Below are 23,071 nucleotides of genomic sequence, written 5' to 3' on the forward strand. Positions count from 1 at the left end.
ATCTTTAGCCATTACCCACTCAAAATTATTTTTCTACGCAGTGAGACAATTGCACTGGCAGCCGGCACAGGTATGAGTGGTGGGTGGTGGGGTGGGGTAGGGTGGGAGCCGGGAAACTCAACATACGACGGGATAAGATAAGTTAAAATAAAAAAGAAATAAAACCACTTACCTTGTGCTCGCCGCATCGCATTATATCCATAATTTCTTAATATGAATGTGGAAACAGGAAAGTCAGAAAGTCCGTCCTAAATTCTATACTACCTGCATCTTGTTGGAATGCTGTAGTAATCTACTTTCTGATATAATGCATCCTCCCCATTTTGGTTCTCTGCCTAGATGCTCAGCCAGTGATGAGTTTATCAGAATGCTGGGAGTGTTGGTGCTTGGACAAGAGTCAGTGGGAGTGTATTGGGCTGAGCAGCAAGGAGGCTGCTCCAGGTGGGGCATTACATGGAACTTATCATCTTCCTGTAACCTATAATAATAATAATCCACATTTGTAAAGCGCACAATCACCCATAAGGGTCTTTATGCGCTGGGGGCCGTTGGGAAGATTAAGCAAGCTATTGCCCAGGGTCACATGGTGCTGGGCTAATCTGCCGCCGGTGCCGGGGATCGAACTGTGATCCCCAGATTCCGGAGTCAGTCGCCCTGGCCATGGCACCACACCTATTCCCCTGAACTGAAGATATAACCTGAAGAATAAACGTATATCCTTTTTCTACATGACCTGACTAGGGGCTATAATTCATTCTCGCAAATACAATTCACTGTACTTCTGGAACCTCATTATCTTTCCAGTAAAATGGGAAACTGGATTTGCAATTTGACGTCAAAACCCCAAGGAGAGAGAGAGAAAGACAGCTAAAGGCTCATTAGGTTCCTTTTTGCACCTTGCACCCTAGTGGGGAGATGTGGGAGATAGGGTGGTAGGTGGGGATAATAGCATCTTACGCGTGTGTCTTTGGCTATCTCCTTTTAATCTTGAAATTCATATTTACACCTTCACAGGAAAAGTATAACTTGTACCATGTCTTTCTATTTGAACCAAAACACCTTCAGTATGGCTCTGATTCCGATGTTTACCCATCAGTCAGATGGGGCCCAAAAATCTGAATGGCTGTTGAAGCGCGTGGACTCTAAGAAGGAGTGCAATGTTAATCCAACATTAGATCACACACTAGTGGTCACAAACCTGTGGTTTCTCTCTTTCCCTAGAGGTCCTCGAGGTGCCCCAAATGTCCTGCACTCGCAAGTTTCCAGTTGGCATCATCCGATGCGAGTATCATCCCTCGCACAGACCCTCGCCCGCCACCAGGGCTGTTCTGTTGGTGCGTAAAGGGTGAGTGTACCCTCCACCTTGATCTCCATTTCGTTCCCTGTGGGACTTTTCTCCATCAATCTTCCATTTCTTCTGCGTCTCTTCCTGATCCAGTTTCTCTTTCCCCCCATTCTGCTTTTCCCATGGTCTATCTTCTTCTTTGTAGAAAAAAAGTACTTTTTTGTCTTATTTTCCAGTGAAAACCAAGGAGTTATGATTTTCCTTGTACTGTTTTGTAGTAAGCCAAGAAGTGGAAGTAAAAATTAAGGGGCATATTTACAATAACTGGCGCATCCCGGCAAATCAGCAGGGATGCGCCGGTTATTGTGCGCCACAGCTCCGCCATCATGGTTGCGCCGCATTTACAATGCGGCGCACCATGGGGCAAAAACGACACAGATGCGTGACGCATCTCTGCTGTAAAAGTGGCGCATTGCTGGAGTTGCGTCGCAAGCGCGACACAACTCCAGCAATGCTCTGGGGGCTCTATCTAGTTAATGCTGCGTCAATCCTTACGTCTGCTTCAGGCAGGTGCAGGATTTTGACGCAGCATGGGCCTAAAAGTGACTGAGTGAAATCTTGTAGATTTCACTCAGCCACTTTTAGGAGGCGTTCCCGCGCCGGGAGACCCCCCCCTGCGCAGGAACGCCTACATGTGGCGCAGGACTTTACAACGTGACGCATCTCCCAGATGCGTCACGTTGTAAGTACCGAACGTGACGCATTCGTTGCCCACGCTGCATCACATTTGCCCACGCTGCATCACATTTGGCGAAGCAGCGTGGGCAACGATTTTTTTTTTCTTCGGTACTTACCTCTAATGGTCCATATCCTGCATTTTACAATACCCCCCCCCCCGCCCTGACCCTCCCCTGCCTGATGTCACCTCCCCAGTATAACGCCCGGCACGGTCCGTGCCTGGAGATAGAAAGAGAACAAGGAGCGGGAAATCAGAGGCCCGCTACCCTATGTTGCCTTATGGGAAGTGTGGCTTCTATTTCATTGGTGGTGTCCATAAAGCTGAGGGTGGGTAGACCAGTAAACTGTGGGTTGTACCTTGAGGGGGCCATCCAGCGCACAGAAAGAAATCAGGTCCTTTTACCCAAGCCTGCATCTTCACCTTCAACACAGATTGTAGAATGTTGCTTTGTTTGATGATTAATTAAATGAGCCCCCCCATAACCACCTACTTAGTCTGTAATTGGAGGCATTTTTATTATATATGCACAAACGTTTTCTGACCATTTCCTGTATTATTATATCAAACTATATTTATTATCATACTCAGATATTCATTAAAATGTCATAATAAAATTAATGTTATTGCTTACCCATATCGATATTCACTCTTCAGTCATTCCTTCATTATTATTATATTCCATCAATATGTTTTTATAAAATAAAGCAAGATCAAGAATGCAATTTTTTATGCACATAGAATATACAATTAATATTCTAATTCAGCAATATAGTGATGGCTAAATGGAGCTCATTTTATTGATTTACTTGATTACATAGTCCCTTATGGCGTCTACAGGAATAGCTCTTGTTCATTGGTTATTCGCTTTGTGTGATGATGTCACCATAGGCCTTGAGTTGTATTGTGACGTCATGCACTTCATGGCCTTATTAAGAAATTATTTGATGGTGGACAGGGACTACTAGGCCCTTTCATTCAGCCCATTTCCTCCTCTTTCTTGACATCATTGACAAGGTTGTCTCCAACTTTATAACTGAGTGATATGTCCTATGACTCTTGGGTCTATTTCAGCCTTTTTGTTTTTTATTCAGTTTCTATCACCTTTGTAGTGAGTCCTTTCCATGCATTCATTGCTGGGTGGTAGATTTTATTCTGTATAAGGAGGACTGAAATAAGAGTCAAGAACTGTTTCTGGAAGGAACCTGGGAGGGTGGGAAACTCTGTATGGATAATTGTAGGTTAATGAAGTGGGCTCCACTTTGCACTAACGTGCTCTCCTCTCTCTTGGTTTCCTGTAGGTTCAACACCGAGCCCAAAACTGAGCCTTGTACCTACTACAATAGTGTACAGCGATATATTTGTCGAATGAAACTTGGAGAAGGGGATCATGCCAGCCGCATGCTGTTCATGTGCATCACCAGCATGGCCGACAGCCAGCTCAGCGTACCTCAACTGATTAGCGGATACAGCGTCCGTACGTAACATCAATATTTATATGTAGTAACCCCATGTCCATTGGAAATCTGTGGTATCCACACCATGTGTGTAAGTCCTACAGTAATGTGTAATCCAACGCATGATATATGTACATAATGTTCAATAGGTTGCGGTGGTCACACTTACAAACAAAAAGCAATCACATAGACATGGGCGCGAATCACAGAAGAGGCATTGTTATTTATTTTAAAAGTTTTGGATAGCGCGAACAAGACCCCGAGGTATGAAGTGCTACCACAACACGTTTCGAAGAGGCATTGCATGAATATCCTATCTGTCAAAACCACCCTTGTGCTTTTTTCGGGAGACATAGAAAGCGGTTGTGCTCTTTGACAACCTCTTTGGAAGTCTCTCATGCTGTGGGAGGCACGGTGGATGTCGCATAAGGGGCATGCTAGGCAGCTACCTGGGGGGTCACTAGCATGGGGCACTTGATTGAGCAATTTATATGATCCCATTGCAGCAGGGGTTGGGTGTCAAAGTATGCCTTAACTTCCCCTTGCCTCCAAGAACCATTGCACCATTCATGATGGGAGGAGCCTTCCTACAAGCAGATCTCTCAGCAAGGTAACTTCAGGCCCAAGGCCAGTGAGTGTAGGCTGCTTAAATACGCTCTATGCATTTCCCAGTACAGTGTTTCTCAAGCAGGTTTAACCCCACCCTCACCTTTTTTATGCACATGCTCAGAGCTACCCAGGCTGAGGTACAAAACGATATAGGCAGTCCACTTGCCACCCCGTGTTGGGAGACAGACTTATGTTCAACATGAAAGGCGTGGGCCCTGAATATCGAATGGGAAATATTGCGGAACCTAACATCGTGTATAGAATATCAAGGTCCACAATATGCAAAGGTATGTATGAATTGTATTCCTACATGTAAGCCATATATCTGCCATGACGATATATATATCACCAAGGTACACAGATGTGAAGTTAAGAAGAGTAATTCTATACTTCTGTATTTGCACTTACCAATACTTGACTACTTGATATTTTGTCCATGATACTAAGGTATCATGCTATTCCCATTCTCGATCTTCAGTAGAACAGCCATCATCAGGGATGTGGAATTCCTATAGCCTGACTCCCAGGACATATTGTTTGGGGTCAAGGGCAACACGTTTTCATGTGTATTTTGTCCTTGGGACAAGTAGGCCCAACCCCCTGCAGCACAAACCCTTTGGTACCGCATTATGGATCAGGGAAGGGACCTGTCTGCAGTTAAGGTAATATTTTTGTCCATATGTTAATGCTGTTCAAACTTGTATTTATAGTTCATTAATTGAAAGCCTTTATTATTAGGGTGAGCGCTCTAAGTAAATGTTGTAAGCTCTGAACGCACTACTGACCGTGGTTACAGTATAAAAATGTGTACGCACGTTTTTAAGGTTTAGCAATATGAGGCTATGTATATGCTCCCAGAATGCTCTGTGATTTCATGCAAATATTTCCAGAAGCTTGAAAGCAAGATTGATGATTCTTTGCTTTCAAAATAAAATGTTCATAAAAAATGAAAGCAGGAAAAAAAACCTTTTGCTAAACTACTGTTACATTTCAGGTACCTTTTCTTTGCAGCATCGTTTAGTAACATGTGTTGACGCATGCCAGTATTTCCCAAAACTATTCATAATGGAAAATCAATGTATCCAGTTTCATTAAGATTATGAGAAACAAAAATAATCAAGCATTGGCAAAGGCAGTAGGTCTGAAATTGGTGGCCAGTTTTTTAGTTTTGTCAATGGGTGACTTGTTTTTGCATGGTTTTTGTAAAACCTTATTGGTGTGGGAGCTGCCGGGCCCTCTCCATTATAACAAACATTGGCAGAAGCAAAAATAGTTTTTGGGTCTCAAAAAGCACACACTTCCACAGTAGTTACTGGCACTGAACAAACTACTTAGTGTGCCGATATGCTCCTTGTGAAAGAGCAGAATGCAGTCACTCGCAGTGAAGCAAGCCGATACAGAGAGAGGACAGAAGTTTAATAAACACAAAAGGTCCGGTCAACGCCAGACCGAATTAAGAGCCCAATTATTAAAGAAAGTCTCAAAAGTAAACCCATGGTATATGTCCTTGCATTAAGTGCAGCAATACGGGTTTTGTGAATTCCCAAGAATTTCCAGATGTAGGACAAAAAATAGTACCTCAGTATGGGAAAAGATTAGAGAAGAGTTGTGGAAAACATTTAAACATGCAAGATAGTAGGTTTGCACAGACTCAAAATTGGAATTCTATCCCTGGAACTATTGCTTACCATTACCTTGAGCCTCAGTATGTAGATATGCGGAAACTTAGCAACATAAGGGGATTGCAGCTATTCAAACGCTACTGTGGTATGCGCCCTGGCATATTCAGAGAGGCTATAGTAGAGCTCTTAGATTGTTGCCATAATTTGTCGCTGCATTATATGGCACCAAAGGGGCAAGTGGATTTTGTTACAGGATAAGTAGATTTATGAAGCAACCTGCCACATGGACACGCAGATATTTCATTAAATTCCACACCTCTGCATCATGAACTCAGAATATACCTTTGTCTTAAATTTTCCGGTAATAAAAATGTGTACAAACCTCCCACATCCCTAGTGATAATAATCAGCCTCGTTAGTCTAAAGCCAAGGACCATTTAAAAATCCAGTTCCACCAAAAAAGAATTGTAAGAGTGACATGAGCACGCCCAAAACTGGATCTTAGAATCCACAGTCAAATGGACGGCTTCCACCGATGCTCACCATGATTGCATCTGACTGTGAAGTAGTCCTGGTGAAATTATGAATACAATTCCATTCAGATCATTTTCACGTATGATAGCCCTCACTTTTTCATCCTCTGAGCCAGAAGTACTTCTGTCATCCTGATGCCTTGTCTTCAGAGGATGTGATCATACTTCTTCACACCACAGCACAACACCCAAATGTTTAGATAATGACACATTTGAACAAGCATTAGCAAAGCCAATAGGCCTGGCAGTGGCTGCCAGCCTTTTAATTAGCTCAAAGCTTGTTTTGATATGACATGGTTTTTGTATTCTTGAAGAAGCTGCTGGGCCTTCATCAATTAAAAAGAAAACACTGACTAAAAGCAACAGACATTTTATGGTCTTTAAAAGTTCACATTGCTATCGTTGTCACAGGCATTAAAAGAGAATTCATTTGTGCGTGGGTGTGCTCCTTAAAAGAGGGCAGAGTGTTGTCATTCATAGTGAAGTTAGCCAATAGACAAAGCGGGTTGGCCCATCCCCTCTTGCTGTATGCTTTAGCACATGAGAGCAAAAATGTGAATGACACAATAGCAGACCAATAGGATGAAGAAGGCATCTGAAAGGTCCAATACATAAGTATTTTAGTAAAATCAAAAAATCTTGGCTGTTGTCAGACCTAAAAATAACAATCAAGCATACCTCTCTGTTTGTTCTCCATTGACCTTCCTGCTCAGCATAGGAGAATTAAAACATTCCAATAAGCCACTGGTATGTGGGTGATACATTGAGGTTCAAGTCACTTTTATGCACAATACTCAATAGTGTGTACTTCGTAAAAAATGCCAGAGACAAATGCAGTTCAGTAGGTGCTAAGTATTTATTTGTACTCCTACCAAAGGAAACTAAACAATCTCCTCATGTTAGATCATTGATAGCTGTTCCTTATGTAACTGCCACAAAGAACTAGTTAAAGTAATTACTAAGTACCAAGCGATGGCGCCCTAGCTGACTTCTACAGCTTTTCCAGAACTGCTTTGTCTTTCTGTTGCTTCCAAGAAGATATCAGTGATGTGAGAAGTATTCAGAGCAACCTGGAACAGTGTCTTTGGCTGTCAGCTGCCAGTTGAGGCTAGATGTACAAGGTATTAAAATGTCTCGGGCCATGCGAGACAAAAATAAACGATTGCAGAATTCTTGCATGCATTTTGCTTACCAAGAACTAAGTATGATCCTGGATCAATGGTATCTTTCTACAGTTTTTGGATATTGACAGTTGTTCAACACTTCCACAATTAATTGTCAAATGCTCGGTATTACAACATGTGTGATAAGAAACAATTAAGTCAATGGCTGTTGGTTCAACACTTGCACCACCCTGTTTCTCTTGACCAACGTTTCTTTGCATTTTGCAACAGAATGTTTGCTTTACTTCAGATAACTTTACTACCCGTACTTACCATTTCCTAGTTAAATATTGAACTCATCTGAGCACTCCCCATCCATATCTGGCTTCTTGCATGGCATTTTGTTAACATTGGGAAGAGGATGTGGCCTACTGGCTAGAACAGTTGACCTTGAAACTGGGACACCGGGTTCGAGCCTCAGCATTGGCTCAACATCCTCTGATTCTGGGCAAATCACGTAATCTCTCTGTGCCTGCCAAAAATGAATGTGTCTGTCTGTAACACAACTGGTGCTCATGTAAAGCGCTCTGATACCGTCGAGTCGAGTTCGCGCCATATAAAACACTCCTAAAAGAAATTGTCATTACCTCTTGACATGCAGCAAATCCTAGAATATTTTCTAACCTGAGCTCCTAGGTTACTTTTCCTCAACATCTGTGTTAGCGATTTTTATCCATTCCTGTTTGGTTAATTGTCTTTAATTAATAATCTGGTCTTGCTTGCCTGCTCATGGAGAGCCTCTTTCATCAGAAGTCTAAGGTCTATAGTGCAATCACTTATTGAACCTTTCTGGTTTGTAGATAATGCTTTATGTTTTTAATTGAGTGATTAGTACTTGAGAAATTACCACACTTATCCTTAACAGTAGTTTCCGCCGTTGGATGCCACATTACCATTCACAAGTTATCCCTCATTGAGACACTGGGATCTGAGATGACAATGCAGTATAGCCAGGGGATTGTGGAATAGCTTCAATTTCTTATTGTGAAATTCAATGAAATGTCACAAAAATGTTATGAATTCATACTTTCATACCGAAATGTGGTTTGTTGGAGTCCCATGTGGACCTCTTATTAAGCATATGCAAGACAATATTTCAACATCTTGTGAGTTACAGCAGGATTCTGATTCTTCAACAAAAATAGTCGTAGTAAGGCATTTTCTATGTAACACGCTCTCTTTCCGGTTTCTTACATGACTTTTTTTAAGGTAAGGAATACTTCCGCTTAATATAAGGTTATGTAAAGTTGGGTAGTGTAATGTTTCGAGAAATGTTGTGAATTTCGCATAATGAGAAATTTTGGAATTTCGCAAACGTCTCCAGCATAATTAAAAGGTAACTGAAGTCTAAGTATAAAATGAAAAGGTAGCACAATTTTCTGGAAATTTACGCATCTAGGATATCATTCTGCCTGTGTCCGCCCATAACAAACTTTCTATTACTTATTCCTTGTAAACCTGAGTCCGGTCATGGTCTCATCTCAACTCTTCGTGGCTCATATATTCAAAGGTTTTTTTAGTCCCTGAAAGAACTTCTGATATTTTCTTGAGGGCTTGCTATTGGATTTTCGTGGAGTTATTAATCTGACTCTAGAATAGACGATGGGTCCTTGCAAGAGCTCGCTTGTTGTGGTGTGAGGTTGGGTAACCATCCACTTTTGCAGAGGTGGCTACAGTAATCAAAGGCAATTGCTAGGTGCTATGCGTTATTGGTGCAGTTGTAGGGTTGGAAACAGGTCATGCTTATCAGCACATGGTATGGTGCCAGAATATCGGGAAACAGCGTTTACAACGCTGTCATAACATCGCAGTGTTTTTACAACGTGGTCGTTACAACAACTACGTTATTAGTACGCGATACCTTTACATCACAAGTCATTAGAACTACTTGCTGTAGGGGGCGCAAAGGTATTGGATATGAAATTCAACACCCTCCCTGCTGTTGCGCACACTGGAGTAGGAATAGTAAATAATACTGTTCCTAAATCCAGCGCGCCCCCCTACAGCGAGTTGTTCTAATGACTTGTGATGTAAAGGTATCGCATACTAACAACGCAGTTGTTGTAATGACTGCTTTGTAAAAGCAGCCGATGTAATAGCATGCGTTATAACATGCTATATTCCAGAATATCAGAGTATTGTAACCAAAATCCCGTCTGCCAGATAAGCCTTGTACAAAATATTGTTTACAAAAATAGTGCCTCATTGGTGTTAATAATTTAAAATCTACACCAAATTGGATGATATTTTTGTAAACAGTATTTCAATATTTTTGCCTCAATGTTTTCAATTACAACCCAATATGCCATATGGTATGTCAGAACTCTTTGCCAAAGAAGATTATCACACATTTTTAGGTAACAAATTGCAATCTTTTTACTACAGTCCAACCAGATCCTCCAGTGAATGTGAAGGTGAGCTCGGTTCAGGGCGCCCCTCGGAAGTTGATCGTCACTTGGCAGTACCCTCCCACCTGGAACCCCTCTTTCTACAAACTCCAGTTCCAAGTGAAATATCGAACAGAGCACCTCTCCTTAGACACCAGGGTGAGTCTAGGTGATGCATGTTTCTGTCACTCAGTCTCGCTTTTTCAGTCTTTCTTTATTCTTTAACTTTTTTTCACAGTTTACCTTCTGTCTTACTTCTACTTCAGTGACCTGGCTTCTATATTTCCATAACTCACTTAGGTGCATATTTACAAACCCCTATTGCTCTGTCGGGTAACTTTTTATAATGCTTCTATGGCGATATCGGCTTCGCCTCAATTACAAGGCAGCGTGGCTTAACGCTGCCTTGTGAATAGGGCCCCCTTTCACACTACACTTAGGGGCCTATTAGCATATCAGCCAGATCACCACCGCCTGGATGGCAGTGGCCACCGCCAGTCAGGCCGTGGCGATCCGCCCGCTAGGTGCTCCCGTATCACCCCTGCAAAACTAGGCGGACAGAAAGACCGTCCACCGCTTTTCCGTCAGTCGGATTTACGGCTGTGTAGAAAAGGCCCTTAATATGTTAGCAGTGCCTTGGAGGCACCGCCATACATATTAGGATGTGCATTTTTAGAAGCCTTTCCATGGCGCACACTCCGCTATGGAAAGGCATGCAGTGATAATTTTGGGGGCCTGTTGCGGGGCTGCACTTTATTGGCATACACAAGGTGGCAGGCACCGCACGGTGCCTGTCACGTTGTGCATGCTAATGCACAACATGCATTTTGCGCATTGTGGCGGGTGCTGCTGACAGCACTGCCCACTGCAATGCATATTATGCAGGATGCGACCACCAGGGTAGCGGGCTCATTCTAATTGGCATAGCGGGACCGCCGCACTTCTGGCGGTCGGTCCCTTTTGCCTTTACGGTGGCAGGCGGACTTTGTAATGGGCCCCTTAGTGTGAAAGGTGCGGGTAGCGGGTTTTGCATTGGACATTTCGCCGCAAGACCCATTGATTTTGACTCTGGCCCATATTTACGAGGGTGGTGACAGTATGGGGCAAAGCCAAAATTAAGACCTGGGAAAACGTGGTCTTAACATGGTGCACCAAGGATAAATGCTTTATTTCTCCTAGTTTTTTCTGTTTTCTGTTTCTATGTGCTCCTCATTGTGCAGCACACATCAAAACAGCAAAACACATCAATGATTGTTTATGTGCAGGAAGGTGTCCCTTCCTGCACATAAACAATCATTACCAAAATGATAAATTGCAACTTCTGTGCGTGCTGCACAATGCAGCATACGCAGCAGTTACAAATCGCCATTCTGGATTGTTTATGTGCAGGAAGGGACACCGTCATGCACATTAACAATCATTCCCTCAACGCAAGCACCTTTGCACTATGGTGCAAGGGTTCCTATGTTGGTGCTTAATTTAGCACCAGCACAGGAAGAAACACAGGGGTGCAGCATATTATTGTAAATACGGCGCATCCCTGCATTACTAAAGTGAAGGAGCACGGCGTTAGCTATTTTGGAGCTAACCCACACTCCACCACTTTCTTGTAAAAATGCCCCTTTGTTTCATTACTTCTCTCTCATCACCTCTCCCACTCATACATTTTCCCTCTCTCCTGTTATCTCTCAGCAGTTGTACTCCGTCCGCATTTATCACTCATCTTTGCTTTACTTTGTACTTCATCCTCCTATCTTACCGCCACATATTTGTTTTCTCACTCTTTTGGCCCCTACTCTCTCATTTCACTCTCTCTCTTTCTATTTATATATGGATTTTATAAGGCAGATTGATGGGATCGGGTGGGAGGATGACATGCTTCTCATCACCTTAGACGTCACAAGCCTATATACCTGTATTGAACATCAGAATGGGATCTCTGCCGTAAAATGGTTCTTGGGCAAGAAGAGTATGCAGTACCATCAGCATAACAAAATGCTAGTAAAAATGATTGAATTCTGCCTCTATAATAACATGTTCTTATTTGCAGGTAACATGTATCACCAACTCAGAGGGACCGCGATGGGCACGTGCTTTGCCCCCAGCTACGCGAACCTTTTCGTGGGCTGGTGGGAGAAGCACGTGGCCTGGGGGGGGGTCCAACGAAAAGTGGCTGGATAACATCATGATCTGGTCGAGATATATAGACGACTTGTTTGTCGTTTGGCTGGGTGACGTCTCCTCGGCTGAGGAGTACGTGGCAAAGCTAAACGACAACGAGTTAAATCTCAAATTTACCAGCACAATGAGCCAGACATCAATCCACTATCTCGACCTAGAGGTCTTTGTCAACGAGAAAACCCTATGTACTAAACTTTACCGCAAGCCTACGGCTGGAAACACTGTACTACACGCGGCCAGCCACCACCCGAAAAGTATGGTAAGGAACATCCCCTTTGGAGAACTATTGCGCATCAAAAGGAATTGTTCAGATTCCAATGATTTCAGACAGGCGCAGGAAGGGGCGGTAAGTAGATTCAGAGAAAGAGGGTACTCCAAAACACTACTCGACGAAACAACCAAGCGAGTAGACAGTATTGAGAGAAAAGACCTCTTACAGGCCACCACCAGTAAGAAAACAGATGATGGTACCACTAGGATGATCACCAGTTACAATATGAGATCGAACGAACTGGTGCACATATTCAATAAGAACTGGCACATCCTAGGCACAGATCCAACGCTTAAGGGACTGATACCAGACAGACCACCTATTACTTATAGACGCTGTCAATCCCTAAGTGACCATCTAGTGAGAAGCCACTACACGGACCCCCCCAAGAGTACGAGAAACAAGCCAATCAATGGTTTCTTTCCTTGCATGCATTGCAAGGCTTGCAAATTCAGCAAGAAGAGAACCAAATATGAAGGGAGGATGAATGACCCTAGGCCAACGAGAGAAATTAAGAAATTTCTGAACTGCAATTCAGAATTTGTAGTTTATTGCCTGGTTTGCCCATGTTCGAAAAGATATATTGGCAGCACCATCAACCAAGCCAAAAAACGTATCCTGGAACATATGCGTGCCATCGCCAATAAGGACAAGAACTACCCGGTGGCACGCCATTTTGAGACCCACCATGACAGTAACAGGGATCTGTTATCCTTCTATCTTATAGACCAACTTGATAGAAAGGAACGTGGTGGGGACAGGATAAGACTCCTTAGGGCAATGGAGTCCAGGTACATCATTGACCTCCAGAGCATGCAGCCGAAAGGGCTCAATAACGACGAGGAACTCTGGGTACACTTAGAATGAATCAACACCCACTCCCAGATTGGTTCAGGAGGAATAAAACTGAATTACAAGTAGAACAAGTAAGATCTGCAATCTGAAACATGTACATATTCTTTGAGTCTGCAGCTCAAAATACTGGTACCAAGAACTTACAAATATGGATTCTGGCCCATACAGGGCTCCATAATATGCGTTGATAAAACAAGGCATACATACACATCGCCCACTTAGCCCATTCAGGGCTATATACAATGCATTAATACAGCACCTAAATAAATACTAAAATAATTTATACTCTTCTGGAAATGATCAGAATGAACTCATGCCAAGTGAGGTGGACAGAAAGACAGAGTTAAATATCTTCTGTATGTGTATAAATGAATGTTCGCTGATAATGTGCCTTAATAATCAACTCAGTGTTTTTATCATTTTTATCATTATATACACTTTTGCACGGGCACTTTTTCTAAAAAGTCACTTTATACCCCTTGTTAACATGATGATACAATGCTACAAACAAATTGTAATATTGCACGTTCAAATATGGCCGCCAAAACCACCAAGGCGAGCAGTAGTCCACTTTCTATGTTTCGGGAAGTGGTAGGGGATTTAATGACTGTGTACACAGAGAATGGCTGACACTGAAGAAGCCAAATCGGTGAAACGCGTATGTCAGGGGGGCAGGGGGGTCTGCCAATAAACCATTGTTGGGAAAAACAACAACTTGGAGTGCCGTCCTTTCTTGACCTTCGCAAAGACCACGGAGGTGTGTGCTAGCATATATATATATATATATATATATATATATATATATATATATATATATATATATATATATATATATATATATACACGCCACAAGTACCTCTCGTACTAGGAAACACTCGGACACCCAGGCTGCTTGCAGTTCAGTTCAGTTTATTCGGCAAGTGTAGAAAACAACGCAATTCCCCATTACGGCTTGATCACGCTCGTAAAAACAATGCACCTCACCATTTTTAAAGCACTTCACAACGTGTCAATTATTCGAACACAATAAAAACATATTACAGAACCAGTATCCCATTTCATTTCATGTAATTTATAGCACTGTTTTTGTAATCAATCTTTGAGCCTAACACATTGAATATCCACAATTTTGATAAAATTGATTAAATCATGTCATAAGACTTAGCTTTGTACCGTAATGTGGCAACAATATAATTAAATTGCTTTATGTTCGCCAGCTACAGCAGAATCGTACTTATACGGACGGCCCGTCCATTAGAACCTTAATTCCTCTCCCGCATTGCTATTCATTGTCCCAGAGCACGCCATCGTAATACATGTTCTGATTGGCTCCCTGGTTTGTGTGTTCGAGCCAACACTTCCAATAAAGTTATGTACAAACAAATTACAATTATGCCCAAGTGGGCCCTATAACGTTCCAATATTGCATGTCATATAATCTCTACGTTGGCTGTGCATAATGCCCAAGTGGGCTATATTAGAAACTAACAACAAGGAGCAAAGAATGTCCATTCATGGCTCAATTCTGAAGTTAAATATCCATTAGTACTTCCATTTCATAAGGGACTTAGCGTAATGTCCATCCATCGATTAGGTCCAATGGTTGTGAAAAAAGAGAGAAGAGAAGAAGTGCGCCATCCTGTAAAAACAAATTGTTAAAATCTATAAAAAAACAGACTACTATACAGAATAACATCAAATTTCATTAGTCATATAAATGAATAGTTAGTTCTTCGCTCAAATGTAACCCTTTAGGGACTAGGGTATTCAGATCAATAATGTATCGGGACTCCAGCTTTCTCAAAGACAACTCCCGGTTTCCTCCTCTTGCACCCAGGGATACAGAGTCAATAACCACCATACGTAAAAGTTTTTTAGCTTGCATGTGATTTTCATAAATGTGGCGAGCTATCGGGTATTGTCTGTTATTGTTGCGAATTGCCCGCAGGTGTTCTAACACCCATTTCTTAGCCTCATGTTTCGTACTGCTCATGTACCACTAAAGGGTTAAATTTGAGCGAAGAACTAGCTATTCATTTATATGATTAATGAAATTTGATGTTATTCGGTATAGTAGTCTGTTTTAATAGATTTTAACAAATTGGTTTTACAGGATGGCGCACTTCTTCTCTTCTCTCTTTTTTTCACAACCATTGGACCTAATTGATGGTTGGACATTACTCTAAGTACTTTATGAAATGGAAGTAATAATGGATATTTAATTTCATAATTGAGCCATGAATGGACATTCTTTGCTCCTAGTTGTTTCTTTCTAATATAGCCCACTTGGGCATTATGCAAAGCCAACATAGAGATTATATGACATGCAATATTGGAACGTTATTGGGGCCCACTTGGGCATAATTGTAATTTGTTTGTACATAACTTTATTGCAAGTGTTGGCTCGAACACACAAATCAGGGAGCCAATCGGAACACGTATTACAATGGAGTGCTCTGGGACAATGAATAGAAATGCGGGAGAGGAATTAAGGATCTAATGGACAGGCCATCCGTATAAGTACGATTCTGCATTAGCTGGCGAACATGAAGCACTTTAATTATATCTTTGCCACATTTCGGTACAAAGTCAAGTCTTATGACATGATATAATCAATTTTATCAAAATTGTGGATTTTCAATGTGTTAGGCTCAAATATTGATTACAAAAACAGTGCTATAAAGTACATGAATTGAAAGGGGATACTGGTTCTGTAATATGTTTTTATTGCGTTCTATTACATTAGGACATGGGGACTTACTGACATTCCAATATGGCCGCCAATGGTGTTTGTTATTCACTGCGTTAGGTGATACACTGTAATTGACACGTTGTGAAGCGCTTTAATGGCGATGTGCTTTGTTTTAACAAGCGTAATGAAGCCGTGATGGCGAAACGCGTAGTTTTCTACACTTGCCGAATAAACTGAACTGAACTGCAAGCAGCCTGGGTGTCCGAGTGTTTCCTAGTACGAGAGGAAGGAGATCCGGAATCCTGACTCGGACCGCCTGTGACAGCCTGTAATTTCCTAAACCGGAATTCGTGGAATATATATATATATATATATATATATATATTTCACAGATCCCGGCTCAACGGAGAGGCTGTCTAGCGAGGCGGTCCGTTTAAGGGGTACCGGAAACCCTAAAATATACAAATCCTCACCCTTCCAGAATCGATGTGTATATATATATATCTCTCCTCCTTGCCTCGGAAGATCGTCGCCGCCTCCAGACCAACGGGTGTCTCGCCTGGCACAGAGACCTCCGGTGCCGGGTCTCTTTAAATTAACAGAAGCAACGAGTAGAAAAACCACACGCTGGCGAGACTGTGTACCAGACAAATTAGTTTATTTGTCAACCCTCGGACGCGTTTCGCCTGTCCCGCAGGCTTGTTCACCAAAGTTTCATTACAAACATTCACCTTTTAAAGTGCAAAAGTGTTGGGTCACGTGATCTGAACTAGGTTACAACAGTAGTAACGGAAGAAAGACTTATGGTTGCTCCCATTACAGATTTAGTAAAATTACTGTTCAACAATTCATTGTTAATACACTCAGCAGCTTAAATATCACTTTAAAGTATTTTAAATTCATTGTTGCATTGTTAAAAAGCCAACGTATGGAGAACAATTTTAACGAGAAGGAGGGCATTCGGACAAGGCGTGTGTATGCCGTCGGTTCAAGCGCTAATGTTTTTTTCTCTCCTGATTTTACTGAAACTTTATTAACCCCAGGTAAAATTGCAAAGTGCTTACAATCCTTGCACAACCTTGCTCGGACTTCAATATATCTGTCCTATTGGCTAACGCCCAAGTGGGCAAATAACCCCACAAATAGTGCAATCAATATATTACAATGCAAAATATTTCAGAATTATACCTTATTTGTGCTGCCCGATATTACAGAGAATACAGCCCAAGTGGGCAATTACATTTCAACTGGTCTGGCTGCTAGGTGTTTTCCCCTCCTGTGCTGGAAACTGCACTTTGGCTTTATTCATGACGAGCTCAGCTCGTCATCAGCACAGCTCAACTGTGCATCATGACGAGCTGAGCTCGTCATGAGCATCGAAAGGGTTAAGCTGCTGAGTGTATTAACAATGAATTGTTGAACAGTAATTTTACTAAATCTGTAATGGGAGTAACCATAAGTCTTTCTTCCGTTACTACTGTTGTAACCTGGTTCCGATCACGTGACCCAACACTTTTGCACTTTAAAAGGTGAATGTTTGTAATGAAACTTTGGTAAACAAGCCTGCGGGACAGGCGAAACGCGTCCGAGGGTTGACAAATAAACTAATTTGTCTGGTACACAGTCTCGCCAGCGTGTGGTTTTTCTACTCGTTGCTTCTGTTAATATATATATATATGTGTATGTGTGTATATATATATTTTTTTCTCTTGAGTTCATTTATTCTATAATGCTTTGTTATTATTCTCAAATTTACCACATTGTGTCCCATAGCCTGTTTTTACAAAGCTGAAGTCAGTCCAAGACAAAGCAGTTCATGACAGACATTGTCAGACTGTAAAGCGCCAGTGGGCGGTGGTGCTACCCAGGACTGGATTGGTCTGTGTTTAGTAGTGTTCGCTGATCTTTCGTGCCAGATAGTGCTTACTGGTCTGTGCACCTCTAACAGTGAGTTTGATCAGCCCGTTTGTGACCGCAAAAAAAGGGTGCAGTCATGTACAAATGCTATTTTGCGAGTCACTGACTATAGCGTTTGCGACTCTCGCTATTAGGAAGGGGCGTCCCTTACTAATAGTGAGTCACAATGCCATGTACTATTGTTTTGCGACTGTATTTGCGGTCGCAAAACACTTGCAGTTTACCACCCACTCAATTATGTGGTAAACCACTTGCAAACAGGAATGGGTCCCCAGGGGACTCCTTCCCCTTTGTGAGTGTGTGGCAAAATATTTTTTAAGAGCAGGCAGTGGTCCCAGGGACCACTGCCTGCCCTTAAATAATGAAACTGAAAAGCTTCATTATTCTTTTTTTAAATGCATCCCGTTTTCCTTTAAAAAAAACGGGATACCTTTTTAAAAAAACTGCTTTATTTCAAAAGCAGTCCCAGACATGGTGGTCTGCTGACCCCAGTAGCCCACCATCCCTGTGAGTGCTAGCCATTCCTAATGGGGTTGCAAATTGCATTTGCCTCATGAATATTGATGAGACATGCAATTTGCGACACCATTGGGAATCGCAAACTGTGTCTGTGAGACTGTTGTACATTCACTTTAGTGAGTCGCAAATTGCGAGTCGCAATTCGGCGCAAATTGTGACTCGCTAAAGTGAATGAATGCTCATACATCTGGCCCTATGTTCCTTACTAATAATATCTTCATTTCTTTCAGATACACTAATAACTGTATCCGTTTAGTTTAACATTTCACAAGCATTTTCCTACTAATTCTACCTTGCAGTTTGTGAAGGCCTTCCTCTTTTGAACTAGAGTAGGGCAAGAAGCACAATGTCCAGATCTCATATTTTATTCTTTTTTTGACTTTCCACTAAGAAGAAAATGGAACATTTCACGTTGATTCTTTGCTGTTGGGGCTGATCTACACAGCTCTCCTTCTCGGATATGAAAGGATGGAAAGATCAACTGATTTGCAAAAATGTACATCTAGGATTATAGATATAGTAAATGTTTATCTGTGTCTCATGAACTCTCCCTTTAAATATAAATATATATATAGTAGCTGTTATATACAGTGTGTGCACCTTCCCTTGTGACAGCTATCCAGTTGTGGTTTGGTGCATGGATGTGTTTTACACTTTGTCCCTTGTGTTTTTGAATGTTTCAGACACCCGTCCAGCTGAGACCTTCCTACCTCATTGCCGATGCCTTGACTGGCCGGAGGCACTTGGTCCAGGTGAGAGCCCAGGAGGAATTTGGACACGGGTCTTGGAGTCACTGGAGCCCGGAGGCCACCGGCGTCCCTTGGACTGGTAGGGCCAGCTATCAAACTCTGCTCATGTTCACGGTGGAAGAGTGGTGTATGTGTCTCATGGTGGCCAACGTTCCCACAGCATAGTAGATCATGTGGTCTGTTTCTCAAAACATTTGGCAAGCATAAAATATACGCATGTTCACAAAAAAAAAGATTTAGGCAGGACCCCCATATCAATCAGATTTACAGGAGTTCCTGACCCTATGTCTACTAGGGTGGATTATCTTCAAGTACGTTTAGGTCCTCAGAAATGGGGGCTTCCATGGCAGGGATAGGAGATAGGCATTAGAAATGGGTGAACACCGACAAAAACATACATTTGTGTTTGTCTGGGCATTTTTGTGGCCCTGGGGAACCCTGGGGCTCCTTGATCTTCAATGGGATGACCACAGTCTTTCACCGCAGGCATCCAGTGGCCCCAGTACTATCAACACCCAAAATTGAAAACCAAGCACCCCCCTTCAGCACTTGACTCTCAAGGTAGCAATGGCATAGCAACCCAAGGCTCCATCAGGGAGGTGATGAGGGTTGGAAACACAGTAATGCACACTGGGCTCGACTGACCATATAGGGCATCGGGTGCTTCCCCGGGAGGCTGGAAGGGTGTGGGCAAGTTGTGAGGAGGTGGAGGCAGGTTTTGCAACAGTGCGGGATAGGTTTTGCAGCGGTGCTGCAATATCAGCCCCCCCAGTAATAAAAGCAGCAAGCAAGCATTTCCAGCCTCCCGGGCCAGGCAGTGCTTCCCCAGGGGCTGGTGTGAGAAACAATTGCCAGGGCTCTTTGGGTTCCCAGTCCGGCCATGAAGGCACAAAATAACACTCAATAAATCACTGCCAGTCGCTGCTTCTCTTTTAAAAAAGTAAAGTATTTTAATGCAAACAAAGCCAAAGAACATGAATAGAATCTAAAAATACACAGTAAAATACTATTCCAAACTAACGAAAATGACAGTGGTAACAGTATTTTTAAATATCCCTTTTAAAGAGGAGTATTCTATGGGAGATCCCGCACGACACAACATGTGGGTGTGCCCTGTACATCATGGACTACCTTGAAAGAATTATACACACATTTTGAAGCCCCACACAGTCATATGGGTTGCTCATTTACCATAAGGGTGTTTACTCTTAACATTATTTTAATTTGGCTGAGCCGTGCCACCTTTTCTTTTTTTCACGTTATTATTCTTTTTAGGTCGAGCCTAGCGCAAAACGACCTCTTGGAATCACTCAGGACTTTTCACACGCTCGTGCTTGTGTTTTTTTCCCGACTTTATTTCTATTGGGCTTTGCGTGCGTCTTTCCAAAAAGACAGGAAAAGACAGCACGCAATTGGGCAAAGGCGGGTGCATGTACCACCATTCCCAGGGAATATATCCGCCCATGGCCTACAGCTTGCGGTTATGAGCAGCGGCGCGCAGTGTGCCATCTGTTATGTGTCAGATTTCACATAAGCACGCGCCCACCACTCGCAGGACGCTGCAGCTGTATTCCAGTTGAACCAAGAGCTGAGCTCCCTTTATGGAAACAAGAGAGCTCAGAGACAGAGATGGTAGAAAACTTCAAAGCGGGTAATGCACGCCTCCGCCAGCGCACCCTCCCTGGTTTGAATTTGAGAGAATCAGAAACAATACAATTAATTTCATGTGTCTTTATTCCGTGGCACTTGTCCAAGTTTTTTTAAAGAAGAAATACGTCAGCACATTTGACCGCTGGGCCCCGCAGACATTTTGGGAGTGGGTGTTCAGCTACTGGGCCTGGCTTCCAAAGACGCGCTAGAATTACAGTTGACCCCTTCCACACACATATGATTAGCATGTGAAATTATGAACTCGCTGAACAGGGCTCGGAGTATAACTCCATATGCAAATATTTAGAGACTCCCTGCCAGTGCTGGCCTTTCGGTGATGGGAACCAGGAGGAGGCCAAACATGTTAGTATTGATGTCTTTGTTTCACGTCTGCTTTCAGGTCCCCAAGACAAGTTTCGAAGAAAAAAAACTTTGTGGTTTCGAAAGACATGTTCCTGGGTGGCAATATGTTAAAAAAAAAGGCAACTGGTGGGAAATGCCAGACATTAATAGCACTGTTTGACGAACGTAAAATGTAAATGACACACAATGATTGCACTCCACTCTCTAGCTCCTCCCCCTCGCGCACGGCATGGCGGGCCCTATGAGGAGAAAACGAACCATATGTGCTGGGAGAAAACTATCATTTCAGGGGCCTTGGTGTACTAATTTTAAAAAACACATATCCCTACTTTGGATAAATCAGCCATGGCGGCTGCCCAAAATGTTCATTTTCTATAAATTTGCCACTGTCATTGCAGCAAAGCACTTTCAGTGAAAAATCTAAGCCGCACTTGAGGCAAATTCTACCTCTGGCTGGTGGGCTTCTGCTGAGGCAGTACCACCGATGCCCTAGTGTCAACAGTGACCACCCATATTCAGGTTTACTTTCTTAATTAAAAAAACTCTATATATTTTTAAATGTTACCATACGTGAGCGCCACAGTTGAGCTCCTCCCAGGTGATCAAGTTCAACTATCTTCAAATACCAGGCGTGCAAGATTACACATTCACCAGACACCAGAACAAACATTGGCATAGCCAATAGGTCTCACCTTTGGGACCTTATAAGTGTTTAGCTATGCAACAGTTGATGTTGCACCAAGGATATTTTGCTGCATAATTAAATACTTATAAGGTCCCAAAGGCGAGACCTATTGGCTATGCCAATGCTTGTTTTTTATGTGCACAGTAGGCCTCCTTGCCCTCCGGGGCACCCACGCACAATTCTGGGAGCCATCCAGAAGGCTCCTCCAGCCCACCCTTGCACACTTCTCCTTGTGCCAGGGCGGGTAGCCCTCTTTTCCTACCTTCCTTGCCCACCTTGCTGTTCCAGCACAAAAGAGCCAACGAATGAGAGTGCTCGGTTCTCCCACAACTAGGACCCCACCTCTTCCCAGTGCCAATAAGCTTCGACTAGGTCAATCACTGAACATTTTGGTTGTTATGGCGCACTATCTCTAATATTTGAGGGTATTTGAAAAAAACATGCTTGTGCCCTAGAGGGCCATCGGGGAACCCATGGCAAAATGAGCTCCCTGAGACATTAAACTAAACCCCACTTCGATATTCTTGCTTCTGTGGGTGCCCCCGTTCTCAAAGCATCTGCAGCGATGTTGATAAAGGCAGCACTTGATTCATGCACTCTTTTGCAAATATGTGTGGCCCAATTGAGCCAAATTTGACAGAGTTGGTTGCCCTTGCTCCTGGAGGTAGGATTTAGTCACCAGTGCCACCCACAAGAACCTGGTTGAGCATTTTTAGGGCTTGCCTATTATATCCCGCAGGGATCAATAGGTGAGTTTATAGCAGTTGAAAAAACTCTTGAAACCAAGGGCTTTGGTAGACGGATTACTGACAGTGCATGTTCCCGTACACGTGCTCTTGCCATTTGCTCCCCCCACTACCCCCCACTACCCCGCAACTGCCTCGCTTCACCGCATCAGACCCGCCGAGAGCTTCAGACTTCAAAGGAATGCTCTGCCCCCCTCTGCCACTTCACGCGCTCCGCAGAATTAGCCCTCCTCCCAGCGCTGCCTGTCCTTCAAAAGCAATTCACAGCAACTTGTTTTGTGAGACATTGAATGTTAAAGCCCTTCGATTTCTTATGACCTCTGCAATTTCATATTTCACCAGATGTTGAATGGGGTGTAGTGCGACATGGTTTCTTTTTAACGAACAGCACCACATTTTCCATGGTTACACCTCGTCTAAGCTTGTTTTATCAAAAGGAGTACATATTATGTCTGTCTGAAACACTCAAAAGGCTCGCATACTGTCAGTGGATGGGAAATTGTTTGCATTTTAGCATACTGTATACTTTGCACAAAATTTGCAAAAGGCTAGTATAATTATGGCATTTTACTCCACATAAAGAAGAACTTGTTGTGCCACTGACGTTGTGCCAGCCCTTTCAGCTTTTCACACGTAATATCATGGTATCTC

General features: G+C 42.8%; 1 protein-coding gene across 2 annotated transcripts in view; it reads left to right on the top strand.

Moving 5' to 3' along the window:
* IL6R (interleukin 6 receptor) overlaps positions 1–23,071 on the top strand; it is a 106,132-nt gene that overhangs the window by 56,778 nt on the left and 26,283 nt on the right. Inside the window, exons 3-6 of one of the 2 annotated variants that reach the window (XM_086947591.1) lie at positions 1,222–1,345; positions 3,323–3,498; positions 9,791–9,951; positions 18,911–19,055. In XM_086947591.1, the coding sequence (XP_086803717.1) occupies positions 1,222–1,345; positions 3,323–3,498; positions 9,791–9,951; positions 18,911–19,055 (606 nt within the window). The remainder of the gene's footprint in view (positions 1–1,221; positions 1,346–3,322; positions 3,499–9,790; positions 9,952–18,910; positions 19,056–23,071) is intronic. The other variant, XM_086947592.1, reaches the window with a different exon arrangement.

Source organism: Lissotriton vulgaris, chromosome 12 (assembly GCF_964263255.1).
Source record: "Lissotriton vulgaris chromosome 12, aLisVul1.2, whole genome shotgun sequence".
Classification (NCBI taxonomy): Eukaryota; Metazoa; Chordata; class Amphibia; order Caudata; family Salamandridae; genus Lissotriton; species Lissotriton vulgaris.